Consider the following 19,299-nt stretch of genomic DNA (forward strand, 5'->3'; position numbering starts at 1 on the left):
ACTGGAAACATGCTTGTGTGATGCAATGGAACTGTCAAAGTCCATTCAGTATCAGTATATTTTACTTATATGTAGAATGCAGTCTTATGTATTATTATCTTTTAAATCTGAGGGTGGCCCCAAACTTTTGGCCTGTACTGTAAATATATATTCAAAAGAACATCACTTCTCAACAGTAAATTAGGTATTTATATGATTTCTCTTTAAAGGTCAAGTCCACCCCAGGAAAATGCGGACTGAATAAATAGAGAAAAATCAAACTAGCATAGTGCTGAAAATTTCATCAAACTCGGATGTAAAATAAGAAAGTTATGACATTTTAAAGTTTCGCTTATTTTTCACAAAACAGTGATATGCACAACTAGGTGAGTCAGTCAATGATGTCCATCACTCACTATTTCTTTTGTTTGTTTGTTGTTTGAATTATACAATATTTCACTTTTTATAGATTTGAAAATAAGGACCAACTTGACTGAACCATGTAGTATTAAAAAATGCTAATTCCACATATTTAGGGAAGAATTAATCGTATCACTTGACAATGAGAACGTTAGAATATTTCATATAATAAAATACAAAAGAAATAGTGAGTGGATGATGTCATAGTCTCCTCATTTGCATACTGGCCAGGATGTACATATAACTGTTTTTGTGAAATTAAGCAAAATTTTAAATTGTCATTTTCTTATTTTACATCTGATTTTGATGAAATTTTCAGTGTTATATGCTTGTTGTATTTTTCTCTTTTTATTCAAATCAACTTTTTGTTGGGGTGGACTTGTCCTTTAATATGAAATAAAGACAATAATATTGGAACAGTGTGTTTTAGTATCAAGCTCAGGTTTTAATAGGAAAATTTTTCAACATGCAACATCACACCACCTTATAGCATTTCAGCAATAACACTCTGCAATATTGCAATTAAAATAATATTTCGTACTTATTTTTATCATTTCAGAACATGATTTGACACAGCAAAATACTATGGAATTAAATATGGCCTCTTTTCAAGGCAACGCAGTTTAAATAGAGTTTAAACAATTGGAAATGTAAAAAAAAAAGAAGCTTGCGCAGTCAACAGATTAAACAATGACAAACCTTCTTTAATGAAAAAATGTAAGCAAATTATTGTACTCTTTTGTATTTTTTCTCTGCTCTACACAATGAATAAACTAAGACACTATATATGTCCACACTGTTTAGGAATACAAAACAAAACAAAAGTAAAACATTTTGATTGTCATCCATATAATAACAATCTCAATAGGCCTAAGGCTAGCCTCAAATGGAACCTGTAAATCACACAAACAATGAGAATGTCAGTCTTGCTTGAAGTTGGTAAATCCCATATACAAAATATCTTTTCATACTATAAGAAATGAGTCCCAAAAAATAGGAAATTCAGAGATTTATGACACAAAAAACATGCAAACTCTGCGGCAATAATTACTACAATGCAAATATGGGTCCAATTAATGATAATCACAACTACATAATCCAGACATAATTATTTTGCAGAGCGGCTATACAATTGATTTTCGTCTATTCAGTGACCCAGGTCACCGATAGATAGAAGGCATGCCTCCCTTTCGCTTATAATGGATATAATGCTATCAATCACCAGTGGTAAAAGAATGCATTTATATAAAAAAATGCATGTCTGTGTGCTCCTCATCATGAGTGGCAACTGATTGCCAAATGCGATCCGTCTCCACTCATGACCATATTTGTGCTATCGATAACAAGTGGTGAAAATCATGCCCAAATAACATCATAGATTGCTGTTGATTACTGAAAGCGCTATCCATTGTAAATGGTGATACTGTCTTTCAAAACCGGGACTGGAAGTGTCTGAGTCAATAAGTTCATAAGAAAAATATAGTTTGATTGCCTCTACTTGCTCCTCGTTATGCTATGGCCTACACTTTTATTATCATACTTTGCTTTTTCCTACATGTAATTGTATACTGACCAGTATCTTAGGTAAACTTGAATGAATGAATGAAATAATATCAATAGTTATCAATACTGTGACTCAACTATTGTATTCCACAAATTGGAAGAACGATAAATGTACATGGAGCAGACTGCAAGCACACATACATATGCACTCTGGTCGAAAATATAAATTTATTTTATTTTATTTTCATGGTTCAGAAAGCCAAAAAAAATACGAGCAGTTTGCCAGAAGTACAAAACAATTTTTGATTATTTTTGCAATAATAAATAAATCACAGTCCATTCATATGGTGCAATATACCAGGTAGTACTCCCAACTCCCTGAATATACCAATAGCTTCAAACCTCACTGTATAATGTAATGCAAATTGATCTGCTGAGACTATTTCTTGCTCCACTGACCTCAAAATGGGGAAGGTATTGTCGGTTTTGATACGATTCTTGAGAACAAAATGGCTATATAGTATGTGCAATTGTGTCGGTATAAAGATGATATTTCCAATATGCTTTACGGTCATCCCAAATCTGTGATTTGGATTCCGAGGATAAAAAAATTATTCAAACTCTGGTGAAGTGGAAGCCATTAGGTCGCAGTAAAGGTCAAATATGTATGAAATTATTGCTGATTGTATTGCCTCACAATGTGGCTACTAGTGAGAATGAAATTTGCTTTTCAGCTATTAAACAGTATTGCAGTCAATATACAGTATATGTGCATTGTGCAACAGCAAAATGTCAAAAATGAAGATTAAATGTAGCACACGAGCAAACCAAAGCAATATAGAATATGAATATTTTTTTCTTTCATGCAGAACATCACTGATTATTTCAAATTTTTATGTTCTGTTTGATAATTTCAGATTTCGATCTGAAACTTGAATACATTTCGATGTTTTATGAATGCATCGGTGATGTATTTCATTGGACAAACATCCAAAGTGGGTTTTTTTATTGCCGTAAGAGTCGTTTTGTAATGTCATGAATAACTTCACGACACAACCAATTGTACGTCTACTACAAAATAAATATCAAAGAGGGAATTATGAACACCTGTAATAATTTGTAGAGTGATAACATGGCACAACTGTACCCTTGAAATTATATCACACATAACCAATTGCGTTTTTAGTGAGAATAAATACAATCAGCCTTGCATTCAAATCTATTCTCCTAAGTCTGACTTCTCTGTCAAGCATTCTCTTATCAACTTGGGAAAACATCTAATTAAAATGTAGTACAAAAAATACACAACATTAAAATCTATTGAGTTTCAAGTGACATAACATCTAATTAAAGATAAACATGATAGTTTGACTCACAAAATGTATTTCAGTTATTTCATATTGAACACATTCTAAACATACATGTTATAATTTTTTAAATAATGGAATAATTTAAAAGTATTCTTGAATTCAAAATGATAGGCCTGCAAATGAGCTAGATAATTCATATTTCAAATGGATTGAACATTATTGGATAAAACAAAGTTAAGAAAACAGATTGATAACCACTTTATAGATATGCATGCATAATTAAACAAAAACCTACATTTCAATTGATATGCTAAGGTTTTTTTCTGGCTTATCATAAATCTGTCACTTATAACTTATAATTCCTCTTTTTGGCCACTGTTTCACATAACAAAAGGAAAGAACCTGAAACAAAATAAAAAACAGCAGGATATGCTGGGTGATTAAAAAAATCTGTACATGGAATGTCTATAACAGTAATTTAAGTGATATAAGTCTATGAACACAGTCAGTGGTCTTTCAGTGATCACTTGTTATCAACAAATGAACAAGTAATTAAAAAAATCATTCCTTTGCATGTCATTGCATGGCATTCCTTATCTTTATCATATTGCACTGACATGCAACATAAATAATATAAAGCACCATTTGAAAAGAAGTATATAACATAGCCTGCTTATCATTACATGGAATAATCATGCATACTCATATGGAATAGGATGAGAAGGGTGGGGGGGGGGGGGTAGTAAATAATCATGAACTAAATAGTAAACATTGGCAGTAAAGGTATGTTTGGCAGTAATGGTCTTTATATCTAGTCTTAAAATTTAAATACATTCTAGACCAAGCTCTCCCTTTAATATTTTGTTATTTGAATGGAATCTCATGTAGTGAGTTTAAATTATTGGACTCAACACTGAAGATGATATACTAAGACACTATATCCAAGTGAAAATTATATGTAACTGCATTTAAAGAAACCAAAAGGTGCTGGTACTGGATACAGCTGCATTAACTTACATAAAATATCAAGCCTCCAACTATGATCAAAATATCACGCAAGTGTTGAAGAGCCCACAAAATACAAGCTATGCTTTATAGTGGGCATCTCCATTCAAAAAATATAAATCACAAGGTTGTTTATGAAGTTCACACTTCTTCTAATATTGATTATATATTCACACAAACGCTAACATGTTTACTTCTACTGAAACAATAGCACAAGTTGTTTATTGTATTACCATGATATATTTGACTATATTTACTTGATTTTTTTTTGTGGTAATAAATGAGATAAATTAAAGAGATGGAATGAAAATATCAGAAATTACCTCTCTTACACCAAATCTGATTTGGCAACAACCAGTCTGTAAGGATCAGAGTCTATTAGTATTTAGTAATTCCATATTTGTTGATTCGTGTTAATGAAAATGCTTGTTTTTTATCTCTCTTGTTGGATGTTTACTGTTCAATACACATGCTTCATGGTACTAAACTGTTTTAACAATCAAATAATAAAGTTTTTTATTTAAAGAATACTGTACTTTAAGATGATACCTTCAAAATAAACATGGTTGAAGACATGCATATAACAAATATGATGGATTTTCTAGATTCTAGATAAGAACTTCATTAGAACACCAAAATTCATTATTTCCATGTTGCTTCTATATACATTCATAGATATATGATCACAATGCATCCAGCGGTACAAGGTCTTCAAAATTTCAAAATGGAATACACTTTTGCTGATTTTCTAAATCTACACAAATTCTATAAAAACTATATTATTTGTATGCAAATATAATAAAATATACCCTCTTTGCAACTGCTTAGAAGCAAAACATTTAAATGCTATATACCTGGCAACAAGATTTAAGAATCCTTACAAACTCATCCCATGCCCCTATGGTAACAAAAAGAGGAAGATATATTTGTAATGGAATTTCTATTGTTTACCTAATTTCTTACTGACAAAAGCAAGAATGACATCCATTGGCCTCATCTCGTATTTCATAAGTTGATCATGTGTGAGAGTCACCTGATCTGTCTTCAGGCGATCCAACAGAGTTACACAAACAACAGCCGCTGAGAATCAAAGGGGAAAAAATGGAAAACAAAAATGGTTTACATGTTTTGTTTGTTTTCTATGACCCACTTTCAAGTAAATATTATGGAAAATGATATTATAAGTTTATTCCTTATTATTGACTTTGAAAGGAACTTCTGGAAAAGAAAGGTAAAAGAATCATTGTGGATAAAAAGGATTAACCCAGTCCTTAATAGAGACTCTGGATATCTATTGTCATGCACCCATCTTTAGTCCAGTGATTAAAGGCCACCGCACACCTTACGACTGGTCTCCGACCCGATTTCAGAATAAAATGTAATAGAATTTGATGCTAATATTGAGACTTGGAATAAGTTACTGTGTAATGTTCGAAATCATCGTACGAATACCTATGATCAAATTTGTGACTATGCTATCATCATTCTTAGAATAAAAGCGAATTTAATATCTAGTCGTAATGACGTCATAGCAGTCTTACGATTGGCTACGATTTGAAACTAATTTGGACTTTACTCCAAAATAAGGGCTTGCAATTTTCAAAATTGTTATAATATAATTATTTCAATTAATTCTAACCTCAAATAAAATGATATGTTCCATTCACATCTTCAGATAATGAGCAAAACGTGATTTGTTCCAAAATCGGGTCGCAGACCAGTCGTAAGGTGTGCGGTGGCCTTAAGAGACACAGAGTCACAGACCATAGGCAGCATTGTGTATGACTGATCACTTGGCTTGAGAAAGTCCACAGGAGTGGACGAAAGCTCACCCCCAAAACAAAATCAAGGTTGGTAGAAGCGAAACTTAACACTATGTTATTTGATCATCCCCAACTGATGAAAGTTTTCTGTATCAAGTTTATTGCTGTATAAGTTGACCTTGTATGAATTGATCCTTATTAAAACTGAAGATGTTCACAAGATCACCTTCTTTCATATCTAAGGAATTTCTTAAAGGTCATGTAAGTAAAGTTTGTCTTTAAAGTCATAGCTACTTCATGAGTCCCTAGAGATTCAATAAAGACAATATTTTTGGTAGACTCTTCCATTTGGGGTTCAAACGCACTTAGTTACACACAGCTCAGCATGAGTACAGGAATTTTATCAAAGTTACGCTCATAACAAATAAGTATTTGTGTATTTAACTTTGCATATTTCCATGATATAATATACAGAGGACTTTACAAATTCAGGTTGCATGAATTAATATGAGGGTTTGATTGCAAATTTCAAATGGATGCACTAATGTGAGTCTATCTAATATGGATGCACTTACATGACTTATATATAATATATGTTCAGAAAAAATGAAAATGGAAACATACAATTACAGTAAGTTTTCAATCGAGCTACAGACACAAGTCCTACATATGTCAAGCATCCTTGAATTAACATTCATAATATTACAATTTGCATCCATAACTGTTCATATTTTTTACTTTCATAAATAGTCTTAATGAATAAAAAAATTACAGGAATGCAAAAGTTTCAATACCTTTAATATTTGCAGCATTACATAACCCAGCCACCACTGCTGATTCCATTTCAATGTTTCTTACTCCTGCATTTCTGACTTTCTTTAAGTATTCCATCTTATCCTCCTCTGTATAGTGACAGAAGGCTCCATCTATCCGAGCTTGACCTGAAATAGGTGTTGGAAAAAAATCACAAATAATGTTTATAAAAATAAATTGCTTATAATCTTACATACTTATACTTGCATCAGAATCATGCAAATACAAATTTGTTCTTTAATGCCATGAAGAAGTCGGGGGAAAAATCCACAATGTGAAATCTTCATAATGGCAATCACGTATGCTCCAGTCACATTTGGCCTACGATGATCTTCGAATGCCCGTAACCGTAATTCCTGTATCATATTACTTTCCTGGGGAAACGGCTCTGACTGGATGATTATTGTACAGTGATAGTACAATTCTGGGTAGATATATGCACAAAAATAATACAATCTCTGTACATCGTAAAGCTTAAAGGCAGAGGCGGGTGAGATGGTAAGTTGATTAACCTATTCTGACAATTGTTGCATGATTTCCTGACAGCCTCTGTATGGCTTACCCCTTACGATACATTAAAAAATCTCACAATGTGTGGTAAACAGTTTACATACATGTATGCGCTAGCATTAAAACAAGCATATCAACTCGAATGATATTTTTTGCAAAGGAAAGCTTAAATTTTTAAAATCAAACTTCCTTCTTGTAGAGATATATGAATATTGGTTTCTTCGCTTATCATGGTCCCCGATGTGGAATATAAAGCATAAAATCACCTCTTGAATTCAGGTGATGAGGCAAACTATCACTTCCACGGCAAGCTGGGTGTTCTCGCTATCTATCCTCATGTTTGCTTCACCAAGATAGCTACATCCAGCTTGCCTCGAGAGTGATAGTTTGCCCATCATCTTCAAATGTCTACAAGCAAATGTGACCTGGGCATAAATTATGGTAGACTGCAGCCATCTACAATAAATCCAAATCGTATGATAACTCATAGATAAAATTATTGTATATTGTCCATGGGCAAAGATGACCTAAGCATTAATCATCATAGTAAAATGGTGATTTTTTAATCATATTATAACATGTACCATCTACAGAATGAGTAAATCTAAATTTGGTATTGACAGAAAACAATGGATTGTACTTAGCTAAAAGACATACAAAAGTGCAAATTAGAGAAATAAGATAAAAAAAGAGATCTATACCACTAATAAGATGAATCAGGAGAAAGAAAACAATCACAAAATATTTTCTTTGATTGGACACATACATGAAAATCATTTGTGAACGTAAAATTTTATGACCATGGTCTTTATCATAAAATTGATAATTGTTGAGTCTTACATTCTTGATATGGACACCCAAACAAACAAGCTTACTAACTCACCTTCAAAGAAATCTGATGTACACAATGTATTCCCTCTGATAATGTTGAAGCCATTGTTAGATGACTGACTTGACAGAATATCCTCTGCTAATACATGACTTAGTTGGGTAGGACGGGTGACCACCTTGCCTAAAACATGCTAAAACATACAATATTACACGTTATGAGGATAATCGATTTACCAATGATATTTCGCATTTCTAATAAAATATTTTCAAGAAGAAACATAATACAGAGAGATATGAAATTGCGAAGCAATATTATTTTACCCCCAGCTCCTATATTTTGATGACTTCAAGCAACCCTTGAAAATAGAACCAAAAGAACAATATTAATATGCCATCCATCTCCTGTTTTGCTTTAGAAAGATAGCTGAGACCCGGAGAGTGTTTCATGAAAGGGCTTGTTGGACGTTTCATCCAACAAATCTTGTTTTATCCGACAATTATCAAAGTAAAATTGCTTCTCAGCCAATCAAAAGCAACAAAGTTCTCAGATCTGACATCTTGTCAGACAATTTTTTTTGATGAAATGCTCCACAGGAGAGTGTTTTATTGTCTGACATTTATGTCCGACATGTAGTCAAATCTGATAACTTGTCAGATGACAAATGTTGATGAACGAACCCAAGATAGCCTTCGTAGTGCTATTGACTGTTCTTTTTACCACTTTTGACAACAGGAATCATATATATTTTTTGTGTTCAGGATTGTAGAATAGAATTGTACATGCACCAAATCTTAACACATATTTCATTAAAATTCCTTTTTTTTTCTGTAAATACAACTTATGATTTTGGTATACATGTAGGTTTAACTCTTGTCTTCAGAACTTTAGGCCTACACATTTTTTTTTACACAATACCAATACAAATACCCCTATTTTGACAGTTCAGTTGTAATAAGTCATTCAAATGAATCATACACTTACCAGGTTATATTCTGGTTTGAGCATCTCATCAAGAGCTTTATCTGAGACAACAACAGTGCCAGCTTCACAGTCAATCCCTCCACACGTTCCCATGCGTATGAATACAACATCTTGGCATCCAGCATAGTTGACCATCTTGATGACTTCATGGAGGACAATTGATGCAGAAGGTTTTCCTATTCCATGCTGTAGAAATCAAATAGATGAATAGTATATTATTGTAGGTGTCCACGGTAAAGGCTTGTAAAAAAAAATTACTGCTTGGGCCGTATCACATTTGTGTAGTAATATTGATACAGAACTTTGCACAACTCTTGCAGGGCTGACTAATTGAATGTCTGTAATTTGAAACTCTTTGGCGTCAACTCAAATTTTAATATTTTAACCAAGTATAATGTCCGATTTAGTTCATCTACTTTAAGTGTTTTCATGTATATAAATAATCTGGAATCATTATTTAATATAAACATACCAAAGATATACATGGCATAGTGTTATGTTCATGCAATATTTCTTTCCCTCACAGACACAAGAAGTAATAGCAAAGTAACATATCTACTCTGAAATTTTTACTCAAAAAGAAACTTCATTGATGTATTATAACCAAGTGGAGAAAGCACAAAAACTGAGAGGTCCTAATGTTTAATCTCTGTTTCAGTGTGTATTCCCTTAATACACAAGGCTTTTTACCTACATGAACATTATGTGCCCCGATTATGTGCATGCAGTGCCCTTGTCTGTGCATTATAACAACGACACGCTTTCTGTTTTGATCAAAGAAATGGATATTCATTTGTCTGTGAAAATGTATCTGATATTGAAGTTAAGGGAAAATAAAAAAATCCTCATCCTTACACTGATACATAAAACTGGACCAGCTTTGAAGATACCATATCTCTCTCCTTTGGTGTAATCTATCCATTCCATTTTCAGCTCATCAGCGAACCTTTCAGAGTATATCTTCATCCTGCTAGAAGTACCTCCCATACATACAAACTGGATATGAATGAAAGAAAAATGAATTAAAGTCTTAGTTATAATTTTTCTTTTGTGATCAGGTTGCATTGCAGATGTATGCATGGGCATCAGTGAAGAGGATTACCCTTTGTTCCTGGGGGGATCATCTATTCTTGCGTCCCCCCAGTACAAAAAATAATTCTTTGCACCAACACCTATGGATGAACCAGTATGTGAATGAATGATGAGTGTTTACATCTTTAACACAAATGATCTCATACTACCATTCCCCAAAGTGTTTTGATTCAGTTGATAATTGATTTGATGGTTGACGGTCATAGAATGTAGGGTAGCACCTCTGTATATTATAATTCAGGTGAGCTGTGTCATTTCTTAAACTCCACCTATTTTATTTCATCCTTTTCAGTGTTTGCGCACATCTTTTCTGTTTTTGCATTTTACATTCTAAAGAGTCGCCATTGATGCTTCTGCAGACCACATGCCAATGACTACCCCATTGGGTGATTTCAAGTATAATGTTTGGTGTTGAGATTGAGAGCGTGAAAATGCTGCTGAACCGAGTTCTGACACCGAGCTGGGTTCAAAGAAACAATCCTGATTGAGTTTATCGATAGCTCATGACGTCATGCCTCTGCGCTGCGCTGCCGATCATCTCAACGATGAAAGTGAAATCGGGAAGAAATTGCAATAAAATGTTATTGCACAGATGCACATACTAAAATCACTGCAAAATCGAAAAGAAAAATTATCACTTTTCATTAAAAGGTATAAAGCTTTACTGATTTGCACATATCTAAATTGTAAAAGCTAATTTTACGGGTATGTTTCATCCTGTTCGCCGCCTGTTCACAAGCTTCATATCATCAACACCAACACCGAACTTGAAATCACGAATTTCCCAATCCCTGGGGGTTGGTGTCGGTGAATAGGGAAATTACATGTAGATCATCGACACCAGCTGTAATGCTCAGTTCAGCAGATGACGCTCAACACCGGCGCTCAACACGAACTGCCGGAAATACGTCATATTTTCCGAGGTCGAGGTCAATCCCAACACCAGCCTCATTTCAAGTATGGTGTTGTGGTGGGTGTTGGTGTTGTCACAACACCAACAAATATCAACACCGTACTTGATAACATTTGCACAGTGCTTGCAGTTTATACAATTGCACAAACAAATATTATTTTTTGCATACTATTTACCTTGACATCGCCAAACATCTCAGGGAGATCATCATGAGTAGATGAGAATCCAATATGGAATAGAGTGTCTTCTTCAAAGCTCTTTAGATGTGGATTCAGATTTGATGAATGGCAATTGTTGTTCATGTTTTCACTCAGTTTTATATAATTCTGTGAACGTAGAAAATGTATTAATTTCTCCAAAGTTTGGTTTAAAAGCTCTTTCTGAATGATGCAATTCCTGCAAAACAATTTGGAGGGAGAAAATATAAAAGAAAGTGAAATTACGACCAGAAACACTTTTAAATCAATGTAAGTTTCAAGAATCTACTAGTATACACTGATTATACTATATGTGCATTCAATTGTGAGCTCTCAATTGAAACATGCAGACAGCAGAAACTAAGAATTATCATAACTTGCACCATGCTCTTTGCTTAGCTATCCTGGAAATTTATGGAGTGAAATCATCTCGTTACTAAGATATTAGAGCAGCAAACCTATAGTATTGTTCAAGAAAGATGAATTGTTTTGTCCCATACTTGAGGAGCATTGTAGAGTGACATCAAGAATCTCTGCCTACATTGATGCAGGCTTACTCAGAATTTTTTTTTTGAAGCCTCAAAATTAAACTCGGGAGCATACCCCCAGTTGTGTACATATCTGTCAGTATTACTTCGGTTTTTGCCAGCCCATTACATCATCTTGATAGAAACATACACATTTCGCACAGTGTTTTGACTGTGTTACCGTGGCATGAGGACTAAAGAAAACCAGCCATTCAACTGCACTTGTGCATGTAGAACATTCTAGTTTAGATAGGCCTACATATTGAAGAAATGCATTTTCCTAAAGATTGTTTATATTAAACATTGTTCATGGTTATTTCAAATGATGATATACAAGGAATTTCACAAGTGGCATTATTATGATTATTTTGAAGGCCACACCTGTTCGTTCATTATAGGGGGTATGCTATGTATAGATCAATAAACTTCTAAAAATAAGGTCATTATAGGCTTGAAACGCACTGTTTTTGTGATAACTCATGATGTATTGGTACAGTACAGCCAGAAATCAGAATGGAGATATTCCAATGCAATCCCACTAGGGCCGTCTGCACCATCCCGAGTTTTCAAATTAGCGCGCTATTTCTGATCCGGCAAATTATCCCGATCTGAAAAATCTCGAGATAGTTGGCGGTGCGGACGCAATTATCGCGCTAGTTCGTAGGATTAATCTCGAGATTGCAATCCCAAGTCAACTCGGGTTTATTTGCAAAATAGCGCGCTATTTTACGAATTATCCCGCTAATTCGTCGGTGCAGACGCACTCGAGATTGGACTCGGGGTAATTTATTCATGACGTCAGTCCATAATGCAATTCGCGTTCCACTTCCGCCTTGGTCAAAACATAAACACGTGCGAAAGTCAACTTTATACGTGCGAATAGCGTTCATAAGCAACGATGGTGTCCCACCAGTGAATGGATTTTGGGAGAGACCAGACCGAAGGGGGAGGCGCTCATCGACGATGGTCATATTCAATAACAACACTGACAGCAGTGTTGTCTTATTCCTTCGCAAAATGTGAGCAAATAGCATTTCTTTCCTCCTTCTCTCCCTCTCTCTCTCTGTCGTTGCCTCCTACTCCGCCATCATATTTAACGAAGAATACATCACTTCTTCACTCGCTGAGCTGAGAGGATTGTTGCATAACACCGGTTGAATTCGGCGAAAGTGCTAGTGAAAGGAGTACATTGCTTGCATATCGCGGGAAGTTATTCAAAAGCGCGGGCCGTTGAAACTCCAAGATCCGAAAGTGCGCATGCTCGTAATATCGGGCTTGTTGCCTCGCTCGAGCAGGAATCGCTCTTCGTGGGATGGTGCAGACGGGGTTTCTTGAATCTTGAGATTAATCGCGAAGAGGGCTGATCGGGCTAAAATCTCGAGATTGAGCAAACTCGGGATGGTGCAGCACCGCCTACTGATTCCCAGTCATGATCATAATCCATTCACATAATCTTTTAGTGTTTCCAAACACATTCACAATTAAAGGTCAAGTCCACCCAAGAAAAATGCTGATTTGAATAAAGAGAAAATTCAAACTAGCAAACGCTGAAAATTTAGTCAAAATTGGATGTAAAATAAGAAAGTTATGACATTTTAAAGTTTCGCTTATTTTTCACAAAACAGTGATAAGCACAATTCAGTAACATGCAAATGACAATCAATGATGTCCTTCACTCACTATTTCTTTTATTTTATTATTGTACACATATCATTCAGAATCCCCTCACTATACAGGAAGAGTACTACTAGTAGTACTAGTTGTACTTGTAGTACCGTAGATTTACTACGTAGTATGTAAACAAACCGGTCGAATTTGTGGGCGGGTGCGGGGGCTTGGTCTCCGACGACCAATGGGATTCTGCTTACGCTAGCGCTAGATCATTGGGCATTGGCAATGAGCTGCGATCAGCAAACTATCAACACAAAAATTGATGCAATAATCAGTGGTATTTGAGAATAATTTCGACATCATAGCATCTATAAACCTCTTTGATACATCTTAACAATTAATATATCAAAAGAATACTTACAATGAATACGTAGAATAACAAAATGACACGGAATTGGCGCCGCATTGGCTATCGTCACTAACAAGTTAGCTGTTTGTCACCACACGGATTTCACGTATACTATCAACGCCTTGCTACGTCATCAGCTATTCACAAAATCCGATGGGTCATAACAATATGGTATCTCCAAAAAACGATTTGGTAATTGCTTTCTGGGAAAATCTGTAGACCTACATATACACGGGCGTTAACAAGCAGGGGGGGGGGGGGTCTATCGTTCCCCAGGGGCCCGTACCACAAAGGTTAACAATTAATCGTACACTTGCTTTTCACGATTAATTGTAGTCAATGGAATTGATCGTAGAAAAATGTTCTACGATCATTGCTAAGTTTTGTGTTACGGGCTCCTGGGGGGCGTTTCATGAAAGGACTTGTCAGATGTTTTATCCGACAAGTCCCACTTTATCCGACAGTTAGCATAGTAACAGTACCCCTTAGCCAATCAACATCAGAGAAAGATGTCAGATCTGACAACATGTCGGACGAAAATGTTGATGAAACGCTCCCCAGGTTTCTAGATAGAAAATATGAATTTGTTTTGGTAATGATCCAAAGAAATTCTTCATGGATGTACGGTGTGATGATATGGCACCAAATTATATAGGCCTACAAGCAATCAATATTTTAAAGTATATTGGTACCATGATCAATGGCATAAGCCTACATTCTATTATCAATTACTACTGTTTAATATTTTTCAGTATTGTCATTATGTTATTGATATTAATATAACTTTTTTACCTGATATAAAGGACAAATGAAAGATATACACATTTATACTCTCATAGGTGGGCGTGTCTTACGGACATGCGCATCTGAACTCGCTGCTCCGTACATGGAAATAAAAAGAATATTTCATGTCACTATATAAAATTTTCGCTCGCGCTTCGCGCTCACATTGCCTGTTAGGTGATTTTTCATATCTTGTTCAATATGGAGTTTAAATATCAAGTTTGGAAGTCAATATACAAAACATATTTCATCTCGAAAGTCAAACTTTCATTATTTTGCGTGATTTACAAATTGATTTTTTTAAAGTGCTCTGTAAATATGACAGTTTTATGGTCTGAATATTAACATTTTCCGCTCGCTCTTCGCGCCCGCAAATTTCGATTTATCAGGTACCTATTATTTTCGTGTATTCAAAATATCCCTTTTCAGGTCTGATTGTCAAAACGTATCAGCTAGCGCTACACGCTCGCATTTTGATCGTATGTCTCAATATTGATTATACAATCCCCTTTTCATGACAATGCAAAGATTTAGGCTCGCAATTTGCGCTCAAATTAATTGTTAAAATATATTAACTGATGCATCCTATTTATAATTACAAAAGTGCTTGAAATGTCCAGTTTTCAGGCCATAATATCATCAGACTTCACGCCCTCATTAGGCATTAATGAATAAGATATCAATTTAATAATTGAATTGTCCCTTTTGTTTCATCTCGCGCTTAGCAAGAGGAATAGGAAGGCATTCATCATTTTCATATGATGACATGTCCTACATGTCCCAAGGATGTACCGGTCCTATGTCAAAACTCAAAGTAATTATAATGAAAAAAATCAGCTCTGTGCGATCCATATCCACTTTACAATTTTCTTACAAAGTGCTTGAAATATAGAGCTGAAATTTTAAGATCGGAATATCAAATAGTTTAAGCTCGCGCTTCGCGTTCGCCTTGATTTTCATGATAAAATATAGAATGCCTAGATTCTAGGTCTAAATATGAAACACGCGCGCGCTTGTTTATTCAGATATTCAACTTGTTCTCTATTTAAATCATTATCCAGTTTCAGATCACAATATAAACAATTTTCTGCTCGCACTTTATGCTTGCATCATTAATGTAGGAATTACTCATTCTTTTCCAAATTGACAAAACATGAATAGAGTGTCCCGTATCTCGATTTTTTTCCGCTCGCGCTTCGCACTCGCATCAATTGTTTAGTTATATAGCTATCCTGTTCACGATTACAAAAATTGATTAAAATTTTCCATTCTTTATGTAGAAATGTCAAAATTTTTCAGCTCGCGCTTCGCGCTCGCATCAATTGTTTATTATATACCTATTCTGTTTAAGTTACAAAAAAGTCCTTAGAATTCCCATTTTTAAGTAAAAATGTCAAAAAAAATTCAGCTCGCGCATCGCGCTCGCATTATTTGATTTTTAAAATATATAACGTCTTCATGACTAACTGCATGCAGTCTTTAACAGGTACCTATTCCACCAATTCATTTCTGCTCGCGCTTCGCGTTCGTAGTAATTATTTATTTGCATACACATCTTTTTTAGGAAAACAAACATTGCCCAGAATGTTCAAAATTTATAGGAAAAAATACATAAGATTTCCCAAAAAAATAGCTCGCGCTTCGCGCTCACATATAGGATTATGATATTATATATTTATGTTGATTTATAAGAATAAAGCTAAGACAACCCCTTCACAGAAACCAAAAATCATCTTCGAGCGGCCGATCGGGGAAAATATGGCTGAAAAATAATTCCACCCCCCCCCCCCCATTGGCGAAGGCTGGATCCGCCCCTACAACACCTAACAGGCAATGCGAGCGCGAAGCGCGAGCGAAAATTTTATATAGTGATATGAAATATTCTTTTTATTTCCATGTCTTCCCCTCATCTTACTTTATTCACTCGTCTCCTCCTTTTCTTTTTTTCTACTCTCTTTTCCCTCCTTTTTTTTTCTTTCTTTCCTTTTTTCCTTTTTTTTGCTCCACCAATAGGGGGAGGGGGCGGGCCCCTCGGCCCCCTTCCCCCCTGGATCCGCCTATGCATATGGATAGCAGTGGACATCGTTCTGTCGTTTCAATGGTTTATTTTCAATTGGTCTAATGCCAACTCGTCTGCTATCATTTTGGTCTACCATCAGTTCGTCCACTATCCACATGGTCTAACTGCCATTTTGTCTAATAACCAAGTTGGTCCAATTGCCATTTATTCCATATGCCATTTGGTCTAATTGAACTAAGTGTTAATAGGGCGAAATTAAGGAAAATAAAATTTATATTAGACCAACTAGTTATAAGACGAAATGGTCATAGACGAACTGGTGATTAGACGAAGTGATGACTGGAACAAATGGTTATTGGACCATATGGTTGTTAGGCGAAAAGTTAATGGAAAGAATTGCATTAGACTAAATGAATGTAGATCGACCCTGCAGTGGAGGAATTAGCAGCAGACGAATTGGTTTCAACCCGCATACCACTGCCTGCAAAACAAATTCACGACGAAATTCACGATGTCGTGAATTTCGTCGTGAATATTCGCGATTTGGTCTATATTTGCGATGTCCCTTCAGGGCCACCATATGTTGGACCCTGGATGTCAAATCTGCACAGTTTATAGTCCTTCTGTACAATAAGTGTTTTAACAGGCCAAAAAGTTCATAAAGTTATAGAAAAATGTAGAATATTGGCTCAGGTTAAGCAATGCGTTATGATGAAAAGTATATACGATGGCAAGATATGACGCGATGATAACATTCACATTGCGATAAAGCAATGTAATATAGTGACGAATATCAATAAAGAATATATATGATATAATGTCTTGTATTTTTTTTACTTTATGTTATGGTTATCATATTACGTTAAACATTGTGAAACGCAAATCAATAAATGAAATGATAAAAAAGAGTTTTCGGAATGCTCAGATGTTAGGTCTAAATCTAAAAAACGCGAGATACGCAGGTTGTGCTTCATCTATAACGTGCTTGAATTATCAAGTTTCAGATCAGAATAAACAAAAATTCTGCTCGCGCTTCGCGCTCGCATTTTATTCAGAGAGAAACCCAATTGCCCATCCTTTTCATGATTTACAAAGAACTAGAGTGTCCCGTTTTAAGGTCTGAAATCTAATTTTTTTCGCTCACACTTTGCGCTCGCGTCAAATGTTTAGTTATACACCTATCCCCTTCATGAATGATTACAAAAAGTGCTTGGTCGGAATGTCACAATTTTGTAGCTCGCGCCCGCATTATTTAATTGTTGAAATATCAATCGTCTTCATGGCTAACTGCAAAAGTCCTTAACTGGTCCCTTTTCGATCAGGCCAGAACGTATACATGTATAGTGCTCGCGCTTCTCGCTCAGGATCCCAAACATTGCCCAGAATGTTCAATTTTCAGGAAAAATACCTAAAATTTCCCCAAAAAATAGCTCGCGCACGGAATATTTAAATAGGGTTTATTTCATTATTATATGTTTAAAATATAAAGCTAAGAAGTGACTGTTAGGGCTACCCCTTCAAATTTGAGCGTCCGATCGGGGAAAATATGGGTGAAAATTTTTCGCCCCCCCCCCTATTGACGAAAGCTGGATCCGCCGGATAAAGCTGAATACTTACTAAGATCCTTCACCTCTCTCAGCACAGGGTAGGCTATATCGGCAGTAAGACATGTTTTCTGTTCTCTTACTGTCGAGTTGCTTCCTTTTCTCATAAATTCTGCTGCAGACTGCATTATGTCGCCCCCAACGGTTTCGAAGACAACCGATCCTCGTCTTCAAAAAAAATATAAAAAAATACAAATGATTAATCAAAATGGGGGTCTTTTATTATCACGCAAATTTATCTCGATATTGAGGTATTTCGAAACACCCTGCAGGGGCAGACTTGTTAAATCCTGTGTCTTATCAAAAATATTTTTTAGTCCTCTTCTGTTTAAAATGGGTGGCACTTTATATGGCTGAATGGTGTACAGTCCATTAAGCGCTGCGAGATGAGTTTGATTGAATTGTACTCAGGAAGACATCATTAGAGAGATGAAATGGATATAAAATCATTCATGTTAATGGCTGCTTTAGTTGTGCAAGGGCGTTACCAGGTTATGTTCACCAACTAATACATATGGATAAGTATTCTGCATTGAGATCATTTCCGTTTAGGATTCTTTTTATCGTATGTATGAACAGATAACTTCTTCAAATGCCTGTGGGCAAATTCTAGTTGGATAGTCATCTGCTTTTGGCATCCACATATAGGGCCTAGTGACGCCCTTACACATAACAGAGTCACCACGTGAAGGTAGCAGCATTGACCCCGGGTTAGTTAAAATTAAAGGTGATCTGAAATCAAAATAATGAAAAAAAATATGTGATGAAAAATAAGGTAAGTATAAAAATCCCAATGAATGGAAGGTGAATAAATGATAAATAATACATGCATAGCAAATTTCACAAACAAATATATATCTAAAAGCACAAATATGTACAAATATACACAAATGGGCACTTACGGGCACAAATAGTCACAAATAGGCACAACTATGCACAAATATAAACATATAGGCACCAGACGGACACATATGAAAAAATATGCACAAATATACAAAGACATTTATATACTAAAAATGATATATAC

General features: G+C 35.2%; 1 protein-coding gene across 1 annotated transcript; it reads right to left on the minus strand.

Annotated features, from left to right (window-relative positions):
• Nucleotides 1-823: 823 nt before the first annotated feature.
• LOC129257553 (uridine phosphorylase 1-like) lies at nt 824-14,017 on the minus strand. Its single transcript, XM_054895910.2, has 7 exons — nt 13,878-14,017; nt 11,298-11,517; nt 9,972-10,112; nt 9,117-9,302; nt 8,187-8,325; nt 6,775-6,921; nt 824-5,297 (listed from the first exon to the last, which is right to left on the minus strand). The coding sequence occupies exons 2-7, from the start codon at nt 11,421-11,423 to the stop codon at nt 5,158-5,160; spliced, it is 879 nt and encodes a 292-aa protein (XP_054751885.2). The 5' UTR covers nt 11,424-11,517; nt 13,878-14,017; the 3' UTR covers nt 824-5,157.
• Between the last annotated feature and the right edge of the window lie 5,282 nt (nt 14,018-19,299).

The sequence above is a fragment of the Lytechinus pictus genome, chromosome 3 (genome assembly GCF_037042905.1).
Source record: "Lytechinus pictus isolate F3 Inbred chromosome 3, Lp3.0, whole genome shotgun sequence".
NCBI lineage: Eukaryota > Metazoa > Echinodermata > Echinoidea > Temnopleuroida > Toxopneustidae > Lytechinus > Lytechinus pictus.